At 44.4% G+C, this 26,291-nt stretch overlaps 1 protein-coding gene across 2 annotated transcripts in view; it reads left to right on the top strand.

The window, feature by feature from the left end:
- Positions 1–26,291, top strand: part of LOC137316523 (dedicator of cytokinesis protein 2-like) — a 1,021,473-nt gene that overhangs the window by 695,590 nt on the left and 299,592 nt on the right. For both annotated transcript variants that reach the window (XM_067980505.1, XM_067980471.1), the window contains exon 29: positions 12,784–12,878. In XM_067980505.1, the coding sequence (XP_067836606.1) occupies positions 12,784–12,878 (95 nt within the window). The remainder of the gene's footprint in view (positions 1–12,783; positions 12,879–26,291) is intronic.

Here is a 26,291-nt window from a genome sequence, read left to right as displayed (position 1 = left end):
AATGTAGGAAACATAGCAGTCAATTTACACACAGCAGATAAATGATCAGATAATCTGTTTTAGTGATGATGGTTGACGGATAAATATTGGCCAGGACACGGGGGAGAAATCCCCTGCTCTTCTGCGAAATAATGCTATGGGATCTTTTATGATCATTTGAGAAGGCAGACGGGGCCTCGGTTTAACGTCTCATCTGAAAGACGGCATATCCGACAGTGCAGCACTCCCTCAGTACTGCACTGGAGTATCAGCCTGGATTTTGTGCTTACATCGCGAGTGGGACTTGAACTCACAACCGTCTGACTCGGAGTTGAGAGTGCTACCCACTGAGCAAAGGCAAGGACAGAATATGGACATTTAAAAAAATTTATTCATGCATGGGATGTGGGCATCGCTGGCAATGCCAACATTTATTGCCCATCCCTAATTGCCCTCGAGAAGGTGGTGGTGAGCCGCCTTCTTGAACCGCTGCAGTCCGTGTGGTGAAGGTTCTCCCACAGTGCTGTTAGGTAGAGAGTTCCAGGATTTTGACCTAGATGAAGCAGTAAGAGAATAATCTGCCCCAGAATATTGAGAATAGCAGAGAGGGAGATGTACAGATCTATTTATAAAGCCAATGATCCCGTATGCTTTTTTAACTGTTTAAGCAACTTGTCCTGCCGCCTTCAAAGATTCAGTAGTAACTTTCAAAAGGGATTTTGAATACATACTTGAAAAGGAAAAATTTGCAGGGCTACGGGGAAACAGCTGGGGAGTGGGACTGCTTGGAGAGTTCTTTCCAAGAGCTGGTATAGACAAGAGGGGCCGAATGGCCTCTTTCTGTGCTGTAAGATTCTATGATTCCATGATTCTACTTATCTGTGTGCACATGCCCCAATATGGATATATGGCAATCCATTTTCTTACAGGAGGGGCAAAAGCAGTGCATTATGGAATGCGCTGACAAACCTGTTAACACAAGCGAGAGGGAGGAAGTAAATGAGCTGTACGGACACAGGTCTCACAACAGGCTGACGGTAGTCCCATTTGCATCTGTGTGTGTGTGTCAGATAAATAGTGAATGGGATCTGCAGAAACCGACCTCATTGTGGGAGGTCATAAGGCCAACTCTTTGGAGAAAGTTTATAGTCGGGCCTATAGAGACAGGCGCGACTGCCACTCTGTGAGAACATATGAAACACATCAGATACAGGACCAGCGCTGATCCTGCTGGAGAGAAGAAGAGAATGATTTAGGATGTGGAAACGCACTTTACTGTGGACTGGCTATCGTCCAAATTGTTACGGAGAGGGAAAATAAACGGAACACACAAGCAGGCCTCAACCGTGGGCCCATGCCATTAATCCAACTAATTAGTGAAATAAAGGGGTAGGTAGAATCCAGAATGCCGGGCCTCGCTGTAGACTGGGACTAATTGAAATAGAGGGACAGAGAGAGAGAAAGAGAAAAAGATAAGTTAAACACACACAGAGCCCTAACTATGGGTGAATGTTAGTCTAGTTTAACCTAGACAGGTAATAAATGGGACACACAGGGAAAAATGGAGCAAATCCCGAATGTTGCAAAGAAAAAGAGAGAGAGAGAGAAAGAGAAAGTGGAGCACAGAAAGGCAAACCTTTCTGCTTCTAGCAGTTAGATAGTAAACGGGACACATACGCAGACCAAATCCAATATGGACTGGGATTGATCCGATCTGTTTTATATAAGAGAGTGGGATTAAATGGGATACAGACGTAGGCCCAACTATAGATTGGTGTTGATCCAGCTACTCATTAAAAAAAAAGTAAAAGGGACCTCTGCCATTAGCTCATTTCTACGATTCTTAAGAGTCGCAGATCTCCGAGGATGAGAGTAGAATGGTTTGCCGATTTCTTCACAGTGCCACCAAACAATATGGCCTGTCTCAATAGACCCCAATTACCCCCTCATGCACAAACCCGACTACTATCAGTCCATAGTGAAATGTGTCTCTGTAGGTATCATTTTCTTTCTATATCCCTCTCTGATTATCTCTGTCTCTCATGAATAACAATCTCTGACGATTTCAATTGTGTTTAATGCTGCAGATGACACAAAACTTGGAAGGGTAGTAAACAGTGAGGAGGATATTGATAGACTTCAAAAAGGATGTAGACAGGCTGGTGGCATTGGCGGACAGAAAAATGCAAAGTTTTACATTTCGGTAGGAAGAATGAGAAGAGGCAATATAAACTAGAGGGCACAATTCTAAAGGAGGTACAGGAACAGAGAAATCTGGGGGGATATATGCACAGATCATTGAAGGTGGCAGGGCAGGTTGAGAAAGCAGTTAAAAAAGCATCCGGGATCCTGGGCTTTATAAATAGAGACATGATAGAGTACAAAATATGGAAGTCATGATGAACCTTTATAAAACACTGGTTCGGCCACAACTGAAGTATTGTATCCAGTTCTGGGCACCACACTTTAGGAAGGATGTGAAGGCCTTAGAGAGGGTGCAGAAGAGATTTACTAGAATGATTCCAGGGATGAAGGACTTTAGTTACGTGGATAGACTGGGATTGTTCACCTTGGAACAGAGACGGTTGCGAGGAGATTTGATAGAGGTATTCATAATCATGAAGGGTCTAGACAGAGTAGATAGAGAGAAATTGTTCCCATTGGCGGAAGAGTCAAGAACCAGAGGGCATAGATTGGCAAAGGAACCAAAGGTGACATGAGGAAAATCGTTTTTACACAGCGAGTGGTTAGGACCTGGAATGCACTGCCCGAGGGGGTGGTGGAGGCAGATTCAATCATGGCCTTTAAAAGGGAACTGGATAAGTACTTGAAAGGCAAAAATTTGCAGGGCTACGGGAGTAGGGCAGGGGAGTGGGACAAGCTCTCTTGCATAGAGCCGGGGCGGACTCGATGGGCCGAATGACCTCCTTCCAAGCTGTAACCTTTCTATGACTCTATGATTCTAACTTAGATTACCACCAATCCATATAGTGATCTCCCTGTGTCCTACTCTCTCTCTCTCTCTCTCTCTTTCACACACACCCTCTGTACCTCATAGAATCATACAGCACAGAAGGAGGCCATTCGGCCCATCATGCCTGTGCTAGCTCTCTGAAAGAAGTATCCAAATAGTCTCACTGCCCCCTGCTCTTTCCCCATAGTCCTGCAAATTTTACCTTTTTAAGCAGAGATCCAATTCCCTTCTCTCTTTGCTACTCTCCACATCTGAAACTCCACAGTTGGACAACCCTACCCCAATGCGGCTTTGTCTACGTGTCCATGTAGTTGGCCCATTATGAAACAAGGCCTGTGCTAATCTAACAAGTAACTGTGGGCATCAGTCCATCCATGAACTCAGTCCATTTGATGTCACAAGGCACGGCCTGTTCAAGAAATTCAACTGGCCACTGTGCTGAGCTACCTCATCGAAGAGTCCTGCGTGACTGTACCTCCCCTGTCCCGCAGCCCACTGTACCTCTTCTCCAACTGCTGCAGTTTAATGTGTGCAGAGGGAATCTTGACTTCTTCATGTGAAGTCTTCTGTAGGGAGTTGTTTTTTTTTTACAATTACATTTCAGTCGAACCCTACGCAGCAACTATTTATGTAAAAGTTCAAGGGATGCTAAAATTAATCAAAGGCATCAGCCCCCAAGAGTAAAGTAAAAAATACAGATCCTAATCTGGGTTCTCTCTTTCTGCAAAATTTAAATGGAAACGCAAGAATTTGTACAGAAAATTTGAGGAATCCCTGCAGAATAACATTAAACATTTGGCATTTTCTTCCGATTCTCCTTCCGAGTTTTCAGCCCTTATCCCGCTCCTCCTGAAGGAGGCTTCGTGCTGGAGTACAGTTCCGTGGCAGCCCTCCAATACCTGATTCAAGTGGCCGTCCTTCACTTGTGAACCTGGGCCTTGAGTGCTGGCAGGCCGTTTGCCCGTTGGTTAGTCATCATCGCCGAGCCAACTAAACTTTTCACGGATGCCTTCAGGCCTTCTCCTCAACAGTAGTCAATCAGAGTGGGTGGATAAATGGCAAATGAAATTCAATAGAACGATGTATGAGGTGATTTAAAAAAAAAATTCAATCTCAAGATGTGGGCGTCGCAGGCAAAACCGACATTTATTGCCCATCCCTCGTTGCCACAATCGCGTTTGCTTGCTAAGCCATTTCAGAGGATAGTTAAGAGTCAACCACGTTGGTGTGGGGACCGGAGTCACATATAGGCCCAGACCGGGCAAGGAAGGCAGATTTCCTTCTCTAAAGGTCATTAGTGAACCAATTGGGTTTTTACGACAATCCAACAGCTTCATGGTCACATTTACTCTTGCCACCTTTTCATTCCACATTTATTTAGTTTTTTTTTTAACTGTATTCAAATAAACATGATGGGATTTGAACTCAGGTTCTCTGGATTATTAATCCAGGCCTCTGGTTTACTAATCCAGCAACATAACCACCACACCTTTTTGGTCGGAAGAATAAGGAGGTTACTTATTCCTTAGAAGGCAAGAAACTAAATGGGGTCAATGAGCAAAAGGCTCTGGGAATATAGACACATAATTTGCTAAATGCATTAAACGAAACAGGTGAGCAAATTTCAGATGCATTAGTCATTATTTTTCAAAGCTCTCTCTGGACTCAGGAATTGTGCCTTTGAATTGGAAAATTGCAAATTGCAACTCTCATCAGGGACAGAGTGACTGAGCACTTGGATAAGTGTGAGCTGACCAAAGAGAGTCAGCGTGGATTCGTGACGGGTAGGTCATGTCTGACTAATCTAGTTGAATTTTTTGAGGAGGTCACAAGCATGATGGAAATGGGAGTGCCTATGGATGTTGCCTATATGTTCCAGAAGGCATGTGATAAGGTTCCACACAAAAGATTATTATTACAGTGCACGGAATTGGAGGTAACCTTGTGACATGAGTCGGTAATTGGTTGGGAGGGAGGAGATAGAGACAAACTGTAAAGGGTTTGTTTTTTGTTTGCGGCATGTGACAATTGGAGTTCCCCAGTGATCTGTACTGGGGCCTCAGCTTTTCACCATACCTCTTAGTGACTTGGAAGAAGGAATAGAAAGTTAGATATCCAAGTTTGTAGATGACACTAACTTAAGGAGGCACAGTAAGTTATGTGGAAGGGAGCAGAAAGTTACAAAGGGACAGGGACAAACTAAGCGAGTGGGCAAAACTATGGCAGATGGAGGTCATTGTGGGGAAGTGTGAGGTCATCCACTTTGGATCTGAGAAAAACAAATCAGAATATTTTCTTAATGGTGAGAGACGAGGAGCAAAGGGATCTAGGTGTCCATGTTCACAAATCACTAAAAACTACTGTACAGATACAAAAAGGCTAATGGAAAGTTGGGCTTTATCTCAAGGGGACTGGAATTCAAAAGTGAGGAAGTGATGCTTCACTTGATCACAACCTCGGGGTCAGACTGTATCTGGAGTACTATGTTCCTTTCTGGGCGCCGCACCACAGGAAGGAGAGATTGACCTTGGAGGGGGGTACATCAGAGATTCACAAAAATTATGTCAGAGTTAAAGGGTTAGGGTAGATACAGAGAAACAATTTTCTTTGATGGTAGAATCCAGAATAAGGGGGCACAATCTTAAAATTAGAGCTATGCCATTTAGGAATGAAATCAAGAAGCATTTTTTCACACAAAGTGTAGTGTAAACCATAGTATCACAGTAGGTACAGCACAGGAGGAGGCCACTCAGCCCATCGTCTGTGCCAGCTCTTAGTCCCATTCCCCTGTTCTTTCCCCATAGCCCTGTAAATTTTTTCCCTTCAAGTATTTTGAAAGTTACTATTGAATCTACTTCCACCACCCTTTCAGGCAGTGCATTCCAGATCATCACAACTCGCTGTGTAAAAAATGTTTCCTCATGTTGCCTCTGGCTCTTTTGCCGATCACCTTAAATCTGTGTCCTCTGGTTACCGACCCTTCTGCCACTGGAAACAGTTTCTCCTTATTTACTCCATCAAAACTGTTCATGATTTTAAACACCTCTATTAAATCTCCCCTTATCCTTCTCTGTTCTAAGGAGAACAACCTCAGTGTCTCTAATCTCTCCACATAACTGAAGTCCTTTATCCCTGGTACCATTCTAGTAAATCTCTTCTGCACCCTCTCTAAGGCCTTGACATCCTTCCTAAAGTGTGGTGCTCAGAATCAAACACAATACTCCAGCTGAGGCCTAACCAGTGTTTTATAACTTACTTGTTCTGTACTCTATGCCTCTATTAATAAAGCCCAGGATCCAAGATGCTTTTTTAACAGCCTTCTCAACTTGTCCTGCCACCTTCAAATATTTGTGTAAGTGCATCCCCAGGTCTCTCTGTTCCTGCACCTCCTTTAAAATTGTACCATTTAGTTTATATTGCCTCTCCTCATTCTTCCTACCAAAATGTATCACTTCACAATTCTCTGCGTTAAATTTAATTTGCCATGTGTCTGCCCATTTCACCAGTCTGTCCATGACCTCCTGAATTCTGTTACAATCTCTACGTTGTTTACCACATTTCCGAATTTCGTGTCATCTTCAAACTTTGAAATTATACCCTCTATACCCAAGTCCAGGTCCTTAATATGTGTCAAAAAGAGCAGTGGTCCTAATACTGACTCCTGGGGAACACCATTGTATACTTCCCTCCAGTCTGAAAAACAACCGTTCACCTCTACTCTCTGCTTTCTGTCCCTTAGCCAATTTTGTATCCATGCTGCCACTGTCCCTTTAATCTCATGGGCTTTAATTTTGATTACAAGTCTATTATGTGGCACTTTATCAAATGTTCTGTAGGTGGACTTTTGAAAGTCCATTTACACAACATCAACCGCACTACCCTCATCAACCCTCTCTGTTACTTCATCAAATAACTCAATCAAGTTAGTCAAACATGATTTTCCTTTAACAAATCCGTGCTGACTTTCATTTATTAGCCCAGACTTTTCCAAGTGCCAATTAATTTTTGTCCCGGATTATTGACTCTAAAAGTTTTCCCACCACCGACGTTAGGCTGACTGGCCTGTAATTGCCGGGTTCATCCCTCTCTTTTTTAACAGGGGTGTGACATTTGCAATCCTCCAGTCCTCTGGCACCGCCCCCGTATCTAAGGAGGATTGGAAGATTGTGGCCAGAGCCTCCGTTACTTCCACCCTTACTTCCCTCAGTAACCGAGGATGCATCCCATCTAGACCGGGTGACTTTTCTCCTTTGAGTACTGCCAATCTTTTAAGCACCTCCCCTTTATGTATTTTTACCCTATCCAATATCGCTACTACCTCCTCTTTTACTGCTACAATGGCAGCATCCTCTTCTCTGGTGAAGACGGATGCGAAGTATTCATTTAGTACCTCAGCCATGCCCTCTGCCTCCACAAGAAGATGTCCTTTTTTGTCCCTAATCAGTCCCACCCTTCCTTTTACTACACTTTTACTATTTATATGTTTATAAAAGACATTTGGGTTCCCTTTTATGTTAGCCGCTAATTCTCACACTCTCTCTTTGCCCCTCTTATTCCCCTTTTTAGATCTCCTCTGTACTTTCTGTACTCAGTCCGGTTCTCTACTGTATTATGAACCTTACATTCATCATGAGCCTCCTTTTGCTGTTTCATTTTAATCTCTATATCTTTAGTCATCCAGGGAGCTCTAGCTTTGGATGCCCCTCCTTTCCCCCTCATAGGGATGTGTCTACTCTGTACCCCAACCATCTCCCCCTTGAAGGCCTCCCATTGTTCAATTACTGTTTTGTCTACCAATTTTGGATTCCAATCCACCTGGACAAGATTCTTTTTAACTCAATGAAGTTTGCCCTCTTCCAGTTAAGCATTTTCACATTTGATTGTTGCTTGTCCTTTTCCATAACTATTCTAATCCTGATGATATTATGATCACTGTCCTCCAAATTCTCCCCCACTGAAACATGCTCCACTTGCCCGACTTCATTCCCCAGAATTAGATCCAGCACTGCTTCCTTCCTGGTTGGGCTGGAAACACACTGCTCCAGAAAGTTCTCTTGTACACATTTCAGGAGTTCCTCCCCATGTAGCGGGTGGTGGTGTGTGTCAGCTTCACCTCTGACTTCTGAGCGGTCCGAATCGCTCCCACTCCCTGGGTTCTAGACCTTGGACTTATTTGGGGGTTGTGACAAAGTGCAGCAGACAACTGGTTTTGGTGCAAGAAAAAAAAAACTGGGTTTATTGAAGTCACAAATGAACTTATAACATTAGGATTACACTGAGATTATACAGACATACAAAGTACACTTAGTTAAGAATGGGGAACACAAGGCATAACGAGGGAAAATCATGCTACTAATCCCCTTACCCTTGTCCCACCCCCAAAACCTAACTAAATTGAACTAGGAGAGGTCAGGGATCATGCTCACCAACAAGGGTTCCTTGACAGTTCGAAATCCAGCCAGGTAAGCCGGTTGCAGTTTTGGGGTACACTCTTTGTGTCCTCTGGGGCCTGCCGTCCCCACGTGGTCCTGGTCTGTGGAATCTGCGAAGGTTCTTCAGTTGGGTAGAATCTGCTGATGCGGTAAGGCGCAGTTGTGGGTGGTGGATCTTCGTGGAGCGCTGCGGTTGCGGCCTTGTTGTCTTCGGTTGAGCCTGCCACGCTGTGCCCTTCGCCGTGATGTTGCCTGCGAACCTCCGGATCTCCTTCCTCCGCTTAGCTTAGCTCAGCTATCTCTCCCTGCTTAAACTCTGCTTCAATCGCTTAACACCTGCTTACAACCTCTGCTTAAAACCTGCTCCCCCTCCCCTTCATAACTGGTGGTCCAGTTATACTGTTTTTCGAATTTCTTATCTGAATCCAAATCAAGGTTAGTTCTTTGTCTGATTATGGTGGGCTTCTTCAGGTGATTGTTCTCTCGTTGTTTTTAATGGGCCCACATGATGTTTATCGTTGGCTTCCTGTCCCCGTAACTAGTCTTGAATTGAAAGCCATTGTATATGTGAAGTATTGATGGGTTTGCATAATTGCATTGATTGCTACCTTCCTGCTTTAGTAGTTAGTAGCGATAATTTATGCAAGGTTTTGATAGGCTTTAGTTTCGTGTAAGATGAAGTCTTTCTCTGGGTTGATTGTTTCAAAGGGAAGAATGCGTATTCTGTCTCCTCTCATTGTCTGGTTTCAGGCAACAATCCGCACTGCACCCAACAAGCCCGGGCATGTCCAGTCCCAGGCCCTCATGGGCCTGGCCTTCTGTCTGCAGGGTTCCACACTTAACCCAGCAGTTGGGTCCTCTGCCATAAAAGTCCCAAAAGTCATATCCTTGTTGATGATATGAAAAATGTGGGAATTTTGAGAACCCTTCAACATTTCAGGAATTCCTCCCCATCTTTGCCCTTTACACTGTTACTGTCCCAGTCTATATTGGGATAATTGAAGTCCCCCATTATGACTACTTGCATCTTTCTGAAATTTGCCTGCAAATTTGCTCCCCTATCTCCTTCCCACTATTTGTTGGCCTATAGTATACACCCAGTAGTGTAATAGTTCCTCTATTGTTCCTTAATTCTAACCAAATAGATTCTGTCTTTGACCCTTCAACTACATCATCCCTTTCCAGTGCTATAATCGTTTATTTGATCAATATTGCCACTCCCCCCCCTTTCTTTCCTTCTCTATCTTTCCTGAATACCTTGTAGCTCCTCCCCTTCTTTGAGCCAGGTCTCTGTTATTGCCACTATATCATCGTCCCATGTGGCGACGTGAGCCTGCAGCTCACCAACCTTATTTATCACGCTACGTGCATTAACGCACATGCACTCCAATCTCATCTTACACTGCCTCGCTTTTGCCCCTTGTCTGATCCCTTCTGTTTCTGAACTATTCTTTACTCTAGTGCTACGTTTTTTTTTATTCGTTCATGGGATGTGGGCGTCGCTGGCGAGGCCAGCATTTATTGCCCATCCCTAATTGCCCTTGAGAAGGTGGTGGTGAGCCGTCTTCTTGAACCGCTGCAGTCCGTGTGGTGAAGGTTCTCCCACAGTGCTGTTAGGAAGGGAGTTCCAGGATTTTGACCCAGCGACGATGAAGGAACGGCGATATATTTCCAAGTCGGGATGGTGTGTGACTTGGAGGGGAACGTGCAGGTGGTGTTGTTCCCATGTGCCTGCTGCCCTTGTCCTTCTAGGTGGTAGAGGTCGCGGGTTTGGGAGGTACTGTCGAAGAAGCCTTGGCGAGTTGCTGCAGTGCATCCTGTGGATGGTACACACTGCAGCCACAGTGCGCCGGTGGTGAAGGGAGTGAATGTTTAGGGTGATGGATGGGGTGCCAATCAAGTAGCTGCTTTGTCCTGGATGGTGTCGAGCTTCTTGAGTGTTGTTGGTGCTGCACTCATCCAGGCAAGTGGAGAGTATTCCATCGCACTCCTGACTTGTAGATGGTGGAAAGGCTTTGTGGAGTCAGGAGGTGAGTCACTCGCCGCAGAATACCTAGCCTCTGACCTGCTCTTGTAGCCACAGTATTTATGTGGCTGGTCCAGTTAAGATTCTGGTTAATGGTGACCCCCAGGATGTTGATGGTGGGGGATTCGGTGATGGTAATGCCGTTGAATGTCAAGGGGAGGTGGTTAGACTCTCTCTTGTTGGAGATGGTCATTGCCTGGCACTTGTCTGGTGTGAATGTTACTTGCCACTTATCAGCCCAAGCCTGGATGTTGTCCCTTATCTCACCGAAGCCTCTGTACACCTTGTTTCTCATCTCTAAAGTTTGATCCTGGTGCCCATCACCCACAACACTAGGTAACCTCCCCACGAGGACATTGGTCCCAGCTGAGTTGAGGTGCAACCCATCCATCTTGTACCGACCCCTCCTGCCCCAGAACTGGTCCCAATGCCCCAGGAATCTGTAGCCCTTCCTCCTGCACCGTTGCTCTAGCCACGCACTCACCTGGCTTATCCTATAATTCCTGTACTCACTAGCATGTAGCACTGGGAGTAATCCAGAGATTACTGTCTTTGAGGTCCTGCTTTTTAACTTCCTCCCTAGCTCCTGAAACTCTGACTGCAGGACCCCAACCCTTTTCCTTCCTATGTCATTGGTTCCCACAAGGACCACGCCTTCTGGCTGTCCCCCTTTCCCCTCAAAACGTTCTGTACACTCTCTCAGTGATGTCCTTTACCCTGGCACCAGGGAGGCAACACACCATTCGGGACGCACGTCGGTGGTTGCAGAGATGCCTGCCTATCCCCCTGACTATTGAAACCTCTATAGCAACTGCATTTCTTTTGCCCCCCTGTGAAACCGTGGTGCCGTGGATTTGCTCCTGACTGCAGTCCCCCGAGGTGCCAACACCCTCACTAGTGTTCAACACTGAATACCATTTTGTGAGTGCCACACTCCGAGGAGACTCCTGCACTGCCTGCCTGTTCCTCCTAGTCTGTCTGGCGGGCACCCACTCCCTCGCCACCTGAATTCTCTGTAGTTGCGGGGTGACCACCTCCTGAAACGTGCTATCCGTGAATATCTGGAACTCGCTCTCCCAAGAGACTGTGGATGCTAGGACACTTGAAATTTTCATGGCTGAGATTGACAGATTGCTATTAGGTTAGGGTCTCAGGGAATATTGAACAAATGAGTGTAAATGAGGTACAGGTCAGTCATGATCTGATTGAATGGTGGAACAGGCTCGAGGGGCTGAATGGTTTCCTCCTCTTTCTAGGTTCCGATGTCAACAGGACTGTGGCATCCAACAAGGTTCACTGGATAGCGATCAACAGCCAATTGCCTTTCCCAAGCCCAGCAGTGGCCCAGCTGAGGTTTAATAAGTCAGCGTAAACCAGGACTAAACCTGGGACAATTCTAGTCTCTATACCTCAGCACCACAGAACCTCATACCTTTATTCACTGAACATCCAGATGAGATTGCAGCAACAATTCAGGCATTTACCAGTTTCTGACGACTTAAGAGCATAAGAATATGAGAAATAGGAGCGGGAGTCGGCCATCCAGCCCCTCGAGCCTGCTCCGCCATTCAACAAGATCATGGCTGATCTTCTACCTCAACGCCATTTTCCTGCACCATCCCCATATCCCTTGATGCCTTTAATATCTAGAAATCTTGATCTCTGTTTTGAATGTACTCAATGACTGAGCCTCCACAGCCCTCTGGGGTAGAGAATTCCAAAGATTCACCACCCTCTGAGTGAAGAAATTTCTCCTCATCTCAGTCCTAAACGGCCTACCCCTTATTCTGAGACTGTGACCCCGGGTTCTAGACTCCCCAGCCAGGGGAAACATCCTCCCTGCATCTACCCTGTCGAGCCCTGTAAAAACTTTGTATGTTTCAATGAGATCACCTCTCATTCTTCTAAACTTACTTTGGCTGTGGTAGTGGACAACGCAAAGCCAATCTGACAGGACCCACCACCAATACATTTCCTTCAAACATCTCTTCTAAAGGTGCTGACTCTCGCTGGCTCAGGTGTACCTCACCCCATATCTTCTAAATTAACATGAATTGGGCCTTCCTAAGGGGTAATTGTACAAAGTCGTGCTCCTGATTGTGGGAATTCAGGGGTGCGCTCTCCAGGATTTTGCAAATTCCTGGTGTGTATTCCCAATGGCAGGAGTGCAACTTTGTAACATTGCCCCTCTCGTCTGTGTGACTCATTTCCACTAGGTGGTGAACTTATCAACTGAGGGAACAATGGTGATTGGTTTCATCAGTTAAGAAATCAAAATATTGCATTGGAAACATTAATGTGTTTCATAGTGAAAAACTGTAGACTTATCCCCAAATCATGTGTCCTACTCTGACTGACCTTTCTCTTCACAGGACTTCCTGATGGAGATATTCATCATGTTTAAAGACCTTATCGGCAAGAATGTGTACCCTTCAGACTGGATGGTGATGAGTATGGTGCAAAACAGGTCAGTCAGTCACTGGACTGCCTCTATTTTAATGGTGACCTTCTTGACCTTCTTATAAGACAGAGGCCTTGCTCTGCCGTATGTGGGAAATATTCCTCAGGCCATCCTCCCAGTTGTACCCTCTTCTTCTGACCACAGGTTACTTCCGGTTCCCCCGCCCACATCATTTCACAATTGGAGGTCGTCCTTTTCAGCTACCAAGTGTCTGCCCTCTGGAATTCTCTCCCCAAAAACAGCTTTACTTTGCTACCTCTCTCCTTACCTTCAAAAGCCCCCAGGTGGCAGCCGCTGAGGCTTTCTGCTCATGCGTTGGACTGCCCACGACTTTCCACCCATGGGTGGAAATTGGCAGCTTGGTGATAGCAGAAGCAGAGAACTCTGGCCGGTGATCTCCTCTTTAAAGGAGCAGGAGGACCTAAGAGGTGCGGATTGTGCTGAAAGTCCTCCCTCATTTTATAGGAAATTAGGAACAGGAGGAGGCCATTTAGCCCCTCTAGCCTGTTCTGCCATTAAACAAGATCATGTGACCTAACTCCACATACCCGCCTTAGCCCCATATCCCTTAATACCTACAAATATACATATATATATATATATATATATATATATATATATCTTGTTCAATCAATTTTCCTTCTTCTACTGAAACCCATCAGGAAGGCTTTCCATTGCATCCAAGTTGCTCTGGGGACGCCGCCAACAGAGATATCCCAGAGTGCAATGCAACCCACAACTTTGTAGCTAACCGGGAGCCACCTGACCCAGGGCAACTGCTCATGCGGATTCATCCCTGTAGAATTTTCTTCCCCTTTAAGCATTATTCAAGTGCATTTCTTTTACTCTGCAATGTATTCTCAACAAATATTAAATTGATTTAAAATTATTACCTCGGGATAGAGACTGTTTAACACTTTCATCCATGTTTACGATTCATGGCCTGTGGCAAAGCCTCAGGTGCAAGGCTTAGGAGTGGAAATCCCTCACCCTGTGCAGACAGCTCGGTAATGGAGCTCAAACCTATCTTGAATGGCAAGTGATTTGTGTCTGAGGAGAGAAAAGTAAGGCAGGGGACAAAGGAAACACATTTAGAACCGGGAGTAAGAGCTTATTTTCATCAACGTCATTCGACTGCAGTCAGGTTTCTAGTGCAACTTGCAGTTGGCTTTGTGATGTCTTCAATGACCTCAGTTCTGTTATGTCAAGGCCACCATATAGGAAAATAGTTGCAGTCAGGCTTGAACTGCCTGACGATACCAAGCACATTCAGGTCAACCAATAATGGGTGCATCAGTCAGAAGCCGGTCTTGATACTCAGCCAAACGGGAAGAGTGTTTTTTCCTTCTTGTTGTTGTTGAGTACAGTACAATTTACCACAGATTTACATTTCAAGTACTCAACTTTCCCTTGTAGAAAAAGAGTTATCAGCGGCCCCAGAGGCCTTGACAGGCCCAGTTTATCTTGACAAATGAACCTCTAGCTTGGAAATTATTAATGTGCTAAAGCTGGCTTTGCCACTAACCCTCCGAGTTCTGATTGTCTTTTGTACTTTTTTTCAGTCATACAATGTGTTATCTGTCAGAAAGATAATGGACCTGAGGGAATTATTCTTCTCATGTGCTTTCACTGTTCCTGTGAGATGAACTGAGGAGAGCGTTACATTCTTGATAAACTTGAGCTCATCAATAAACCGGGAACAAAGAAGAACAGGTGTTTTGGAAATTGGGGAGCTTAGAATTAAATATTATGTAAAACGTACAGCACAGAAACAGGCCATGCAGTCTAACTGGTCTATGCCAGTGTTAATGCTCCATACGAGCCTCCTCCCACACCTCTTCATCAAACCCTATCAGCATAACCTCCTATTCTTTTCTAGCTCATGCGTTTATCCAGCTTCCCCTTAAATGCATCTAAGCAATTTGCCTCAACTACTTCTTGTGGTAGTGAGTTCCACATTCCAACCACTCTCTGGGTAAAGAACATAAGAACATAAGGAATAGGCCTTACGGCCCCTCGAGCCTGCTCCGCCATTCATTAAGATCATGGCTGATCTTCGACCTCAACTCCATTCCCGCCTGATCCCCATATCCCTTGATTCCCTTAGAGTCCAAAAATCTATCCATCTCAGTCTTGAATATATTCAATGACTCAGCATCCACAGCCCTCTGGGGTAGAGAATTCCAAAGATTCACAACTCTCTGTGTGAAGAAATTTCTCCTCATCTTTGTCCTAAATGGCCAACCTCTTATTTTGAGTTTATAACCCCTAGTTCTAGACTCTCCAGCCAGGGGAAACAGCCTTTTAGCATTTACCCCATCAAGTCTTCTAAGAATTTTATACATTTCAATGAGATCACCTCTCATTCTTTTAAACTCCAGTGAGTATAGGCCCATTCTACTCAACCTCTCCTCATAGGACAACCCTCTCATCCCAGGAATCAATCCAGTGAACCTTTGCTGCACCCCCTCTAAGGCAAGTATATCCTTCCTTAGGTAAGGAAACCAAAACTTACACAGTACTCCAGGTGTGGTCTCACCAGAGCCCTATATAATTGCAGCAAGACCTCCTTATTCTTATATTCCAACCTCCATGCAGTAAAGGCTAACATACCATGTGCCTTCCTAATTGCTTGCTGTACCTCCTGAATTCACTATTGGATTATCTTATATTTATGGCCTCTGGTTTTGGTCTCCCCCACAAGAGGAATTACCTTATCTACGTCTACCCTATTAAACCCTTTTTATGAAACCCCATCTAAGCAGAGAGCTACAATGACTGCAGTGGTATATAACGTATATATTAGAGGCAGGCATGAAAAGTTGAGATGGAGAGGTTGGAAACTGGAGGTGTCAGAAACATCAAGTATCAGATAACAAGTTTTTTTAAATATTCTGCCCCAGAATGTAAAAGCAGGATTAGAAGATCCTCTCTAGATGTACAAGGAGTGTTTGACAATAAAAAGGAAAAGAATAGACAAATACTGGAAATCTGGGATAAAAACAGAAAGTGCTGGAAACATACTGCAAGTCCTTCAGCATCTGAAAGGGTTAACGTTTCGGGTTTAGACCCTTTCATACTTTTCTGATCTCCACCCTAACTGGTCATTCTTTTGGCCGACAATGAAAAGATTGAAGGGGGCAGCTGTTCCTGCTCCTGTAACTGGAGTTATTGGATCAGCAAGGAGTAGCAAATACCAGGGAATCAGAAGGGGAGGAGGACACAGCTGGGAGGGAGCTCCTCCTGGCCTGAGTTTTTTTTCTGTCCATTTAAATTAATGAACAGCAAGTCGGACAGGCTCCACAATTTAAGTCGGACAGGCTCAATTAGGATTCCCTGCGGCTGGAAGGGTTAAATTATGAGGACAGGTTGCATCGACTAGGCTTTTATTCCCTCGAGTGTAGAAGATTAAGGGGTGATCTAATTAAAGTGTTTAAGATGATTAAAGGATCTGATAAGGTAGACAGAGAGAAACTATTTCCTCTGGTGGGGAGAGTCCAGAACAAGGGGACATAACCTTAAAATTAAAGCTAGGCCGTTCAGGGGTGATGTCAGGAAGCACTTCTTCACACAAAGGGGAGTGGAAATCTGGAACTCTCTCCCCCAAATCCTGTTGAGGCTGGGAGTCAATTGAAAATATCAAAACTGAGATTGATAGATTTTTGTTAGGCAAGGGTATTAAGGGTTACGGAACCAAGGCGAGTAGAAGGAGTTGAGGTACAGATCGGCCAGGATCTGATTGAATAGTGCAACCCTCTCGAGGGGCTGAGTGGCCTACTCCAGTTCCGATGTATTTGCTCCATCCAGGTGATTCAATACCTCTGGGCCCAGGAACAGGAAACAGTGCCCTTAAAAGTAGAAACAGAAAATGCTGGAACTGCACAGCAGCTCCGCCAGCATCCGCAAGGAGAAAGGACAGATCAACATTTCGGGGATCGACCCTCCATCCGAACCCTGGCGAAGCCCAGCATTTTCGGTCTTACTTTATAGACGTGAAAGAATTTACTTTGCCAGGCCTTTTTTTCAATCATCAATTGTGCTGCGTTACTTTCTCAATGAAGCGCTATCAGCTCCTGGCAGCTAATTGTACCTGGGAGGGCAGCAAGGTTCATCGTGGGACAAGGAGAGATAGTTTATAATGTCAGCCAGCCTATTTTCTTTTCTCTCTTGTGTAAGGATTGCTTCGAGTAAATGGAATTATTTTTTCTGCCCTTTAACACCCTGTGTAATGTACTGATTACAGTTTCAACATGGTTTAATTTCAATGATGAAATGTCCTGTGGAAATGGGATACTGTATGACACATCCTCAGAGGTGAGGTTTTCCATTCATTTAGTAGGGTATCTGTGCTCTGGTTCTGGTGAATGGTCTCTCACAAAGCGTTGACTTGTGTTTTCACTTTAAGTTTCCGACTGCCTTGCCACGCACAGAAATATACACAAAAGTTACAACAGAGAAACAGGCCATTCGGCTTAACCAGTCCTTGTTGGCATTTAAACTCGACACGAGCAAATAGTTCTCATCATATTTACCCACCCTATTCCCATATCTCTTCAACTCCTTCTCCTTCCTTCACCTCTCCAATCTAATTTTCAAAGATGACACAGTTTCTGCCTCAACCCCTAACCCTGGAAGTGAATCCCACGGCCTCACAACTCCCTGTGTGAAGAAGTTTCTCCTGCCCTCTGTTCTAAATCTCTTACATTTAATTTTGTAACTCTGGCCCCTCATTCTCGACCTCTCAACTACTGGAAACAGTCTGCTTCTATCTGACCTATCCCATTTTAAACACTTCTGTCATATCGCCCCATAATCTGCTTTGCTCTCAATGTCTCTTCGTATTTCAATTTCCTTGCACCAGTTAACCTCCGAGTGAATCTGCAATGTATCCTCTCGAAGGCTTCAATTGCCTCCCTGTAGCGTGACGTCCAATACTACGAACATACGAAATTGAAGGGCTGGAAAAGACCAGCTGGCCTATCAAGCCTGCCCCATGCCATAATGGCTAGAGCATCGACTAAACTCTTCCTCCCTTTCCCCCAACTCTTCCCCTCTCCCCTACCCCCACACCCCCGCAGCAATGGGAGAGGCAAAAACACAGAGAAAAAACCCAGGGCCAACAGGGAAAAAAATATTCTGGAAAATTCCTCTCCGACCCCTCTCCTGCGCACAGTTCCATTCATTTCCAGAATTCTCTGCTTTTATTTCAAGATGGATAGGTGCACCAAATCAATTGCCTCCGTGTGCTGAGGGAGCACTGCACTGGATGAAGTGCTGTCCATCCTTAACAATTTCACTCAAAAAGACCACACAGATGATAAATTAAATAAGGAGAAACTGTTTCCACTGGTAGGTGAGTTGGTAACCAGAGGACACAGATTTATGATAATTGGCAAAAGAACCAGAGGGGAGAAGAGGAGACATTTTTTTACGCAGCGAGTTGTTATGATCTGGAACGCACTGCCTGAAAGGGCGGTGGAAGCAGATTCAATAGAAGTACTTGAAATATACTTGAAAAGGAAGAATTTGCAGGGCTATGGGGAAAGAGCATGGGAGTGGGGCTCATTGGATAGCTCTTTCAAAGAACCGGCACAAACACGATGGGCTGAACGGCCTCCTTCTGTGCCTTACGATTCTAAGATGCTTGGTGTGAAATACGGGAGTCTCGCACTGGTACGGTGAGGGGTGCTCTTCAGAGAATGGGATTAAACCATGTTGTTGGGAGGAGGAGAGCTTTTTTTTATACTTGCTATTTATAGCAAAATTGCAAACATGTTTATACACATTTTTGTGATGTTGCCACTCATGGGAATTTCTTGCCCCATTGTTGGAACAGTGACGAAGGAGCTCTACCCTTGAGCTAACCCATGCTATATTGGTGCAGAATCTAGGCCCCCGCTCCAGCACAGTACTGAGGGAGTGCAACATTGTTGAAGGTTCCATTATTTGGGTGAGACTTTACACCGAGGTCTCATCTGGAGGTTCCAGTAGTTCAGGGAGACGTTAAAGATACCGTAGCATTAGTCAAAGAAGGCAGACACCTCTGCCAGTATTCTGGCCAACATTGCTCCTTCTACATCACCATGAGCAGTTTACCTATTTCTGGGACCTTGCTTTTGTCTCGAAATGGCTGCTGGTGTTTGCTACGTAACAGTCGCGACATTTCGAAATTTGAAGCGCACTTTCTGTGAGATGCTTTGTTTCTGAGTGTTGTGATAAGGCCCTGTATAAATGCAAGCTGTTCTTACATTCTGTACCTGTCCTGAGAGTGCTTGATGTTGACACGCTGTTAAAAATGGAAAACGGTCCTGTTTGCTGATGCTGACAACCTTTACTTTGAAAAGCACTTAATTCATCAAAAATCTGTTCTTTTTTTGGGAAAACAAAAGCAAGCTAATGATAGCCACAAAATGAACATGTGGCAAATTGATTTGGTGCATTGCCTGAGTTTAGAAATACTGCCAACTTGAGTTCTTCGATCCACATCTTCGCTCCAAACAAAAACTTGCATTTATATAGCGCCTTTCATGACCTCAGGGCGTTCCAATATGCTTTACGTCCAATACTTTTGAAGTGTAGTTACTGTTGTAATGTAGGGAAATGTGACAGCTAATTTGCACACTGTAAGATCCCACAAACAGCAGTGAGATGATGATCAGATCATCTGTTTTAGTAATGTTACATAGAATTACATCTTTGAGTAAGGATTATATTATCTTTCCTACCATCGACGTAAGCTATTTGGTCTGTAGTACCCTGAACTGATTCTATCCACCTTTATACATATAAGAATAACATTAGCTGTCCGCCAGTCCTCTGGCACCATTCCCTTTTCTAATGAATTTTTATATATATGTAATAGTGCCTCTGCTATCTCTTCCCTAACTTCTTTCAATATGCGCGGATGTAATCCATCCAGACCAGAGGTCTTTTTGTCTCTATGTTTGGTTAGTTTATCAGTTATCTCCCTTCTTTCTGTCTTAAATGTTTTATGAGGGATAAATATTGGTTGGGACACTGGGCAGAACTCCCCTGCTTCGAATAGGGCCACAGGATCTTTTACGTCCACCTGAGAGGGCAGATAGGGCCTCGGTTTAACATCTCATCTGAAAGACGGCACCTCCGACAATGCGGCACTCCCTCAGTACTGCACTGGGAGCGTCAGCCTGTATTATGTGCTCAAGTCTCTGGAGCGAGGCTTGAACCCGCAAACGTCTGACTCAAAGGCAAGGGTGAGTTCTGCCAACCGAGCTGTGGCTGACACCTCGAAAAGAATAGTTTTGTCAAAATGCCTGCAGATAAGTACAAAAAGAAACGACAATTTCTTGTCAGAGTCAGGCTGGCCGGGAGTGTGGAATAATTACAATATTAATGCACAGATGTCAAGCCAACAATAGGTTTTAATCATAGTTTATGTCATCACCATCAAAGTTGTGCGATTATAGCCATGATCAAGAGCTCTGTGGGGGTATAATGAATCACAGTAGGGCTCCTTGGTATGCTTAGTGCACCCGCCACTGTTAATAATTATGTGGCACAGCGGATGACGTATTAAAAAACTGTTACTATTTGGTTAAAGAAGAAAAGATAGAATGAACTGCTGTGCAGTTGAAGCTGTATCTGTGTTAGAGTGCAGGTGTTGAATTTACATGATCTGCTGCCTCACCCCTTGGGGTTGACCCGGAATAATTTGCAGGCAGGAGGAAGATGGGCAATAGATTTGCATTTTAGAGATTTTTTAAAAAGCCATACAAAGAATGTGCAATGTTTTTCCAAATGTTTTTAAATACGATAGAGGCTTTCGACAAAAGCTTGCAGTCATACAGGAGGGGCGGTTTTGAGGCCTCCTGCCCAGCGGTAACAACAGCAACAACAGCTTGCATTTATATAGGAACATAGGAACAGGAGTAGGCCATTCAGCCCCTCGTGCCTGCTCCGCCATTTGGTAAGATCATGGCTGATCTGTGATCTAACTCCATATACCTGCCTTTGGCCCATATCCCTTAATACCTTTGGTTGCCAAAAAGCTATCTATCTCAGATTTAAATTTAGCAATTGAGCTAGTATCAATTGCCGTTTGCGGAAGAGAGTTCCAAACTTCTACTACCCTTTGTGTGTAGAAATGTTTTCTAATCTCTCTCCTGAAAGGTCTAGCTCTAATTTTTAGACTGTGCCCCCTACTCCTAGAATCCCCAACCAGCGGAAATAGTTTCTCTCTATCTGTTCCCCTTAATATCTTATAAACTTCGATCAGATCACCCCTTAACCTTCAAAACTCTAGAGAATTCAACCCCAATTTGTGTAATCTCTCCTCGTAACTCAACCCTTGAAGTCCGGGTATCATTCTAGTAAACGTACGCTGCACTCCCTCCAAGGCCAGTATGTCCTTCCGAAGGTGCGGTCCCAGAACTGCTCACAGTACTCCAGGTGCAGTCTAACCAGGGTTTTGTATAGCTGCAGCATAACTTCTGCCCCCTTGTACTCTAGTCCTCCAGATGTAAAGGCCAGCATTCCATTAGCCTTCTTGATTATTTTCTGCACCTGTTCATGACACTTCAATGATCTATGTACCTGAACCCCTAAGTCCCTTTGGACATCCACTGTTTTTAACTTTTTACCATTTAGAAAGTACCCTGTTCTATCCTTTTTTGATCCAAAGTGGATGACCTCACATTTGCCTACACTGAATTCCATTTGCCACAGTTTTGCCCATTCACCTAATCGATCAATATCGCTTTGTAATATAGCGCCTTTAACGTAGTAAAACGTCCCAAGGCGCTTCGATGGAGCGATTATCAAACAAAACTTGACACCGAGCCACTTAAGGAGAAACTCGGACAGGTGACCAAAAGCTTGCTCAAAGAGGTAGGTTTTAAGGAGCATCTTAAAGAAGAGAGAGGTAGAGAGGCGGAGAGGTTTAGGAAGGGAATTCTCAGAGCTTAGGGCCTAAGCGGCTGAAGGCACGACCGCCGATGGTAGAGTGAAGAAAATTGGGGATGCGCAAGGGGCCAGAATTGGAGAAGCACAGAGATCTCGGTGGGTTGTAGGTTTGGACGAGGTGACAGAGAAAACGAGCAGGAAGTACTGGGCAAATGGCGGTGACTTACTGCCCCGTTCCCACCTGCTTTGTGGCCGATGCTATCTTCACCAGGGCCTACCGCTGGGCGGTTGGAAGGCCTGCCTGAATCAGGCGGTGGGGCCTTTTAATATACAAATCGGAGTCCGTTGTCATACATAGGGTTCCCATTGCCATTGTGGGGCACAACTGGGCAGAGAGTACGCCATGCTCACTCAGCTTAGGCTCAGTTGGCAGTCCAGCCAAAAGAGGAGCATAGGAGGGTCCTGATTATTTATTTTTGTGGGGCCACGAGGAGCTGGAGTGCTTCCCCGGGCGCCGCAAAAAACAACTACAAAGAACAAACTGCAGCGGTTCAAGAAGGCCCACATATCATCTTCTCGAATTGGGAATATATCGGCCGTTCCTTCATCGTCACTGGGTCAAAATCCTGGGACTCCCTTCCTAACAGCACTGTGGGAGAACCGTTACCACACGGACTGCAGCGGTTCAAGAAGAAGGCCCACCACCACCTTCTCAAGGGCAACTAGGGATGGGCAATAAATGTCGGCCTCGCCAGCAACGCCCACATGCCAAGAATGAATTTTTCAAAAAGACTAAACTGTACCTCGTGGGTGGAAGATGATGTGGGATTGGCTAAGAACTCTGTTCCCAGTCCATAATTATAGTTTCTTCATTGTTTCCCCCAACTCGGCTGAAGACTCTGATTAATGTTAAGGTACAGACTCTGATTAATGTTGGGGTACAGACTCTGATTCATGTTGGGGTACAGACTCTGATTCATGTTGTGGTACAGACTCTGATTCATGTTGTGGTACAGACTCTGATTCATGTTGAGGTACAGACTCTGATTAATGTTGAGGTACAGACTCTGATTCATGTTGAGGTACAGACTCTGATTCATGTTGGGGTATAGACTTTGATTCATGGTGGGGTACAGACTCTGATTAATGTTGGGGTACAGGCAGATTCATGTTGGGGGACAGACTCTGATTCATGTTGGGGGACAGACTTTGATTAATTTTGGGGTACAGACTGGTTCATGTTGGGGTAAAGACTGATTCATGCTGGGGTACAGATTCTGAATCTTGTTGAGGTACAGATTCTGATTCCTGTTGTGGTATGGACAGATTCATGTTGGGGTACAGATTCTGAATCTTGTTGAGGTACAGATTCTGATTCCTGTTGTGGTATGGACAGATTCATGTTGGGGTAGAGATTCTGATTAATGTTGGGGTACAGACTCTGATTAATGTTGGGGTACAGTTCCATGGGTGCCAGCGGCCCTCTGACACCTCTCCAAAAGTGTGTCTGAAGCTGGACACTAATTGCCAATCGACCATTCCACCGTGATGGGTCATGTTAGCTGTGCCCCATCCTGTCCTCACATGATGCCTAAGCACAGTCACTTTCCATAAGGAAGTCACTGACTACTGATTAGCAGAGCAGAAACTGGGCTGATAGTTCCTTTTGCTACCCCAAAGACACTGCCAATTATTGCACCCAAATTGCTCACTCAATTAATGTCTTTATCCTAACCAGGGATCGGAAATAGGACTTTCCTGGCCTTTTTTTCACTCATGTTACTGCCGTACATACTGACATACAGATGTGAGCTTTGGCTCAGTGGGTAGCACTCTCACCTCTAAGGTTATGGGTTCAAGGCCCATTCCAGAGATTTGTAGCACAAAATTCAGACTGACATTTCAGTGCAGTACTGAGGGGGTGCTGCACTGATGGAGGAGCCGTCTTTCAGATGAGTCATCGAATCAAGGTTCCCTCTGCCCTCTCAGATGGATGTCAAAGATGCCGTGGCATTATTTTGAAGAAGAGCAGGGGCATTTTCCCTTGTGCAAATTGGCTACTGGGTTTCCTACATTACAACAGTGACTACACTTCAAAAGTATTTCATTGGCTGTGAAGCCCTCTGGGCCATTTTACTATGTTAAAGGCATTATATAAATGCAAGTTGTTGATGTCATGAAGGTTGTTATATCAATGCAAGTTCCTTCTTTACTGCCTTGAGAAGCAAGAGAAATTGTCTTTGTCAATATCAGTTTGGAGACAGGGAAGCTCCTTGATCCAGCTCTTTGGGACTTGAAATTGATAAGCTGACGACTAGTGATAGAGTTTTCCATGCATTGGAAGTTTGAATTTCTTAGTGGTGCCTTAGAGAGGGAGCTGAGAATCGATCGCATTGATGCTCTACATATATTCATCAGCAGTGCACCGAGACCTCCTTATTTATAAGCAATGTAATTGACACTGACAAGGAGAGTGTCCTGAGACACCCAAAAGAAACACAACAAATAAATAAATAATGCATTGATATTTAGACAGGAGAATCCTAGGGGGAGAATATGTAAAAAGTGGAACAAATAGGAACTGTCATTGTGGGCTTCCTGTACTTGTAATGAGACAGCAAGCATTACATTTAGATTTTTTTTCAACCATACTACTACAATTTGAGATGCCCAGAAGTCAATATTGCAGGGAAGTGATCTTCATGAGGGCGCATCACATTACAGTATCTTGGCGCAATAGGGTGATCAGACATGAGTTCGTCCTCTGATGTTTGGCGTCGTGTTTAAATGGGGATTTGGAGGGGTGACCAAAAGCTTGGTCAAAGAGGTGCGTTTTAAGGAGGGTCTCAAAGTAGGCGAGGGAAGGGGGTTCATGGAAGGAATTCCAGAGCTGGAAATCAGAGGGCAAGTTACCAGTCGGGTGGCCTTACGTAACCTCCAGAAGATGTGGAGAGGTTTGGAAACACTTGTATACCAGGCATCTCAGCCATACTTGGCATATCACCTGAGGAGAACCAAGGAAGGGGAATGAGAAAATAAGTCTGAAAATAAAAAGAATGAATATGATGACAAAAATAAATGGATAAATAAACCTTATTGAGGAGTGCAGATGATATTCTGACCTATTAGAGAGAATTACATAGAAATCACAGCACAGAAACAAGCCATTAGGCCCAACTGGTCTATGCCAATGTTTATGCTCCACACGAGCCTCCTCCCACCTTACTTCATCTAACCCTATCAACATGTCCTTCTATTCCTTTCTCCTTCATGTATTTATCTAGCTTCCCCTTAAATGCATCTATGCTATTCACCTCAACTACTCCTTGTGGTAGCAAGTTCCACATTCTAACCTTTCTCTAGGTAAAGAAGTTTCTCCTGAATTCCTTATTGGATTTATTGGAGGTTTTTTTTTAGTGGATTGACAGTAGATAAGCAATGGCAAAAAGTTAAAGAAATATTTCAATATTCTCAACGAATATACATTCCATTGAGAAATAAAAACTCCACGGTAAAAGTGATTCATCCGTGGCTAACTAAAGAAGTTAAGGATAGTATTAGAATAAAATAAGAGGCCTATAAGGTTGCAAAGAAGAGTAGTAAGCCTAAGGATTGAGAGAGTTTTAGAAACCAGCAAAGGATGATCAAAAATTGATAAAAAGGGAGGAAATAGAATATGAAATTAAACTAGCAAGAAATATAAAAATGGATTGTAAGAGCTTCTACAAGTATGTAAAAAGGAAGAGAGTAGCAAAAGTAAATGTTGGTCCCTTAGAGGCTGAGACAGGAGAAATTATAATGGAGAATAAAGAAATGGCAGAGATGTTAAACAAATATTTTGTATCTGTCTTCACAGTAGAAGACACAAAAAGCATACCAAAAATAGTGGGGAACCAAGGGGCTAATGAGAGTGAGGAACTTAAAGTAATTAATATCAGAGAAAAAGTACTGGAGAAACTAATGGGACTAAAAGCTGATAAATCCCCTGGACCTGATGGCCTATATCCTAGGGTTCTAAAAGAGGTGGCTGTGGAGAGAGTGGATGCATTGGTTATGATCTTCCAAAATTCCCTAGATTCGAGAACGGTCCCAGCGGATTGGAAGGTAGCAAATGTAACCCCGCTATTCAAGAAAAAAGTGAGAGAGAAAACAAGGAACTACAGGCCAGTTAGCCTGACATCAGTCATTGGGAAAATGCTGGAATCCATTATTAAGGAAGTGGTAACAGAGCACTTAGAAAATCATAATATGATTAGGCAGAGTCAACACGGTTTTATGAAAGGGAAATCGTGTTTGACAAGTGTATTCAAGGCTGAGATTGATGGATTTTTAGACTCCAGGGGAATCAAGGGCTATGGGGATCAGGCGGGAAAGTGGAGTTGAGGTTGAAGGTCAACCATGATCTGATTGAATGGTGGAGCAGGCTCAACGGGCCATATGGCCTACTCCTGCTCCCATTTCTTAAGTTTCTTACGTTCTTATGTTCTTAGGATTGCCTTGGGTAGAAGTCTCCTATCAGTTGATACATGATTATGTCCA

The sequence above is a fragment of the Heptranchias perlo genome, chromosome 1, assembly GCF_035084215.1.
Source record: "Heptranchias perlo isolate sHepPer1 chromosome 1, sHepPer1.hap1, whole genome shotgun sequence".
Taxonomy (NCBI): Eukaryota; Metazoa; Chordata; class Chondrichthyes; order Hexanchiformes; family Hexanchidae; genus Heptranchias; species Heptranchias perlo.
This window is presented reverse-complemented; position numbering and strand designations above follow the sequence as displayed.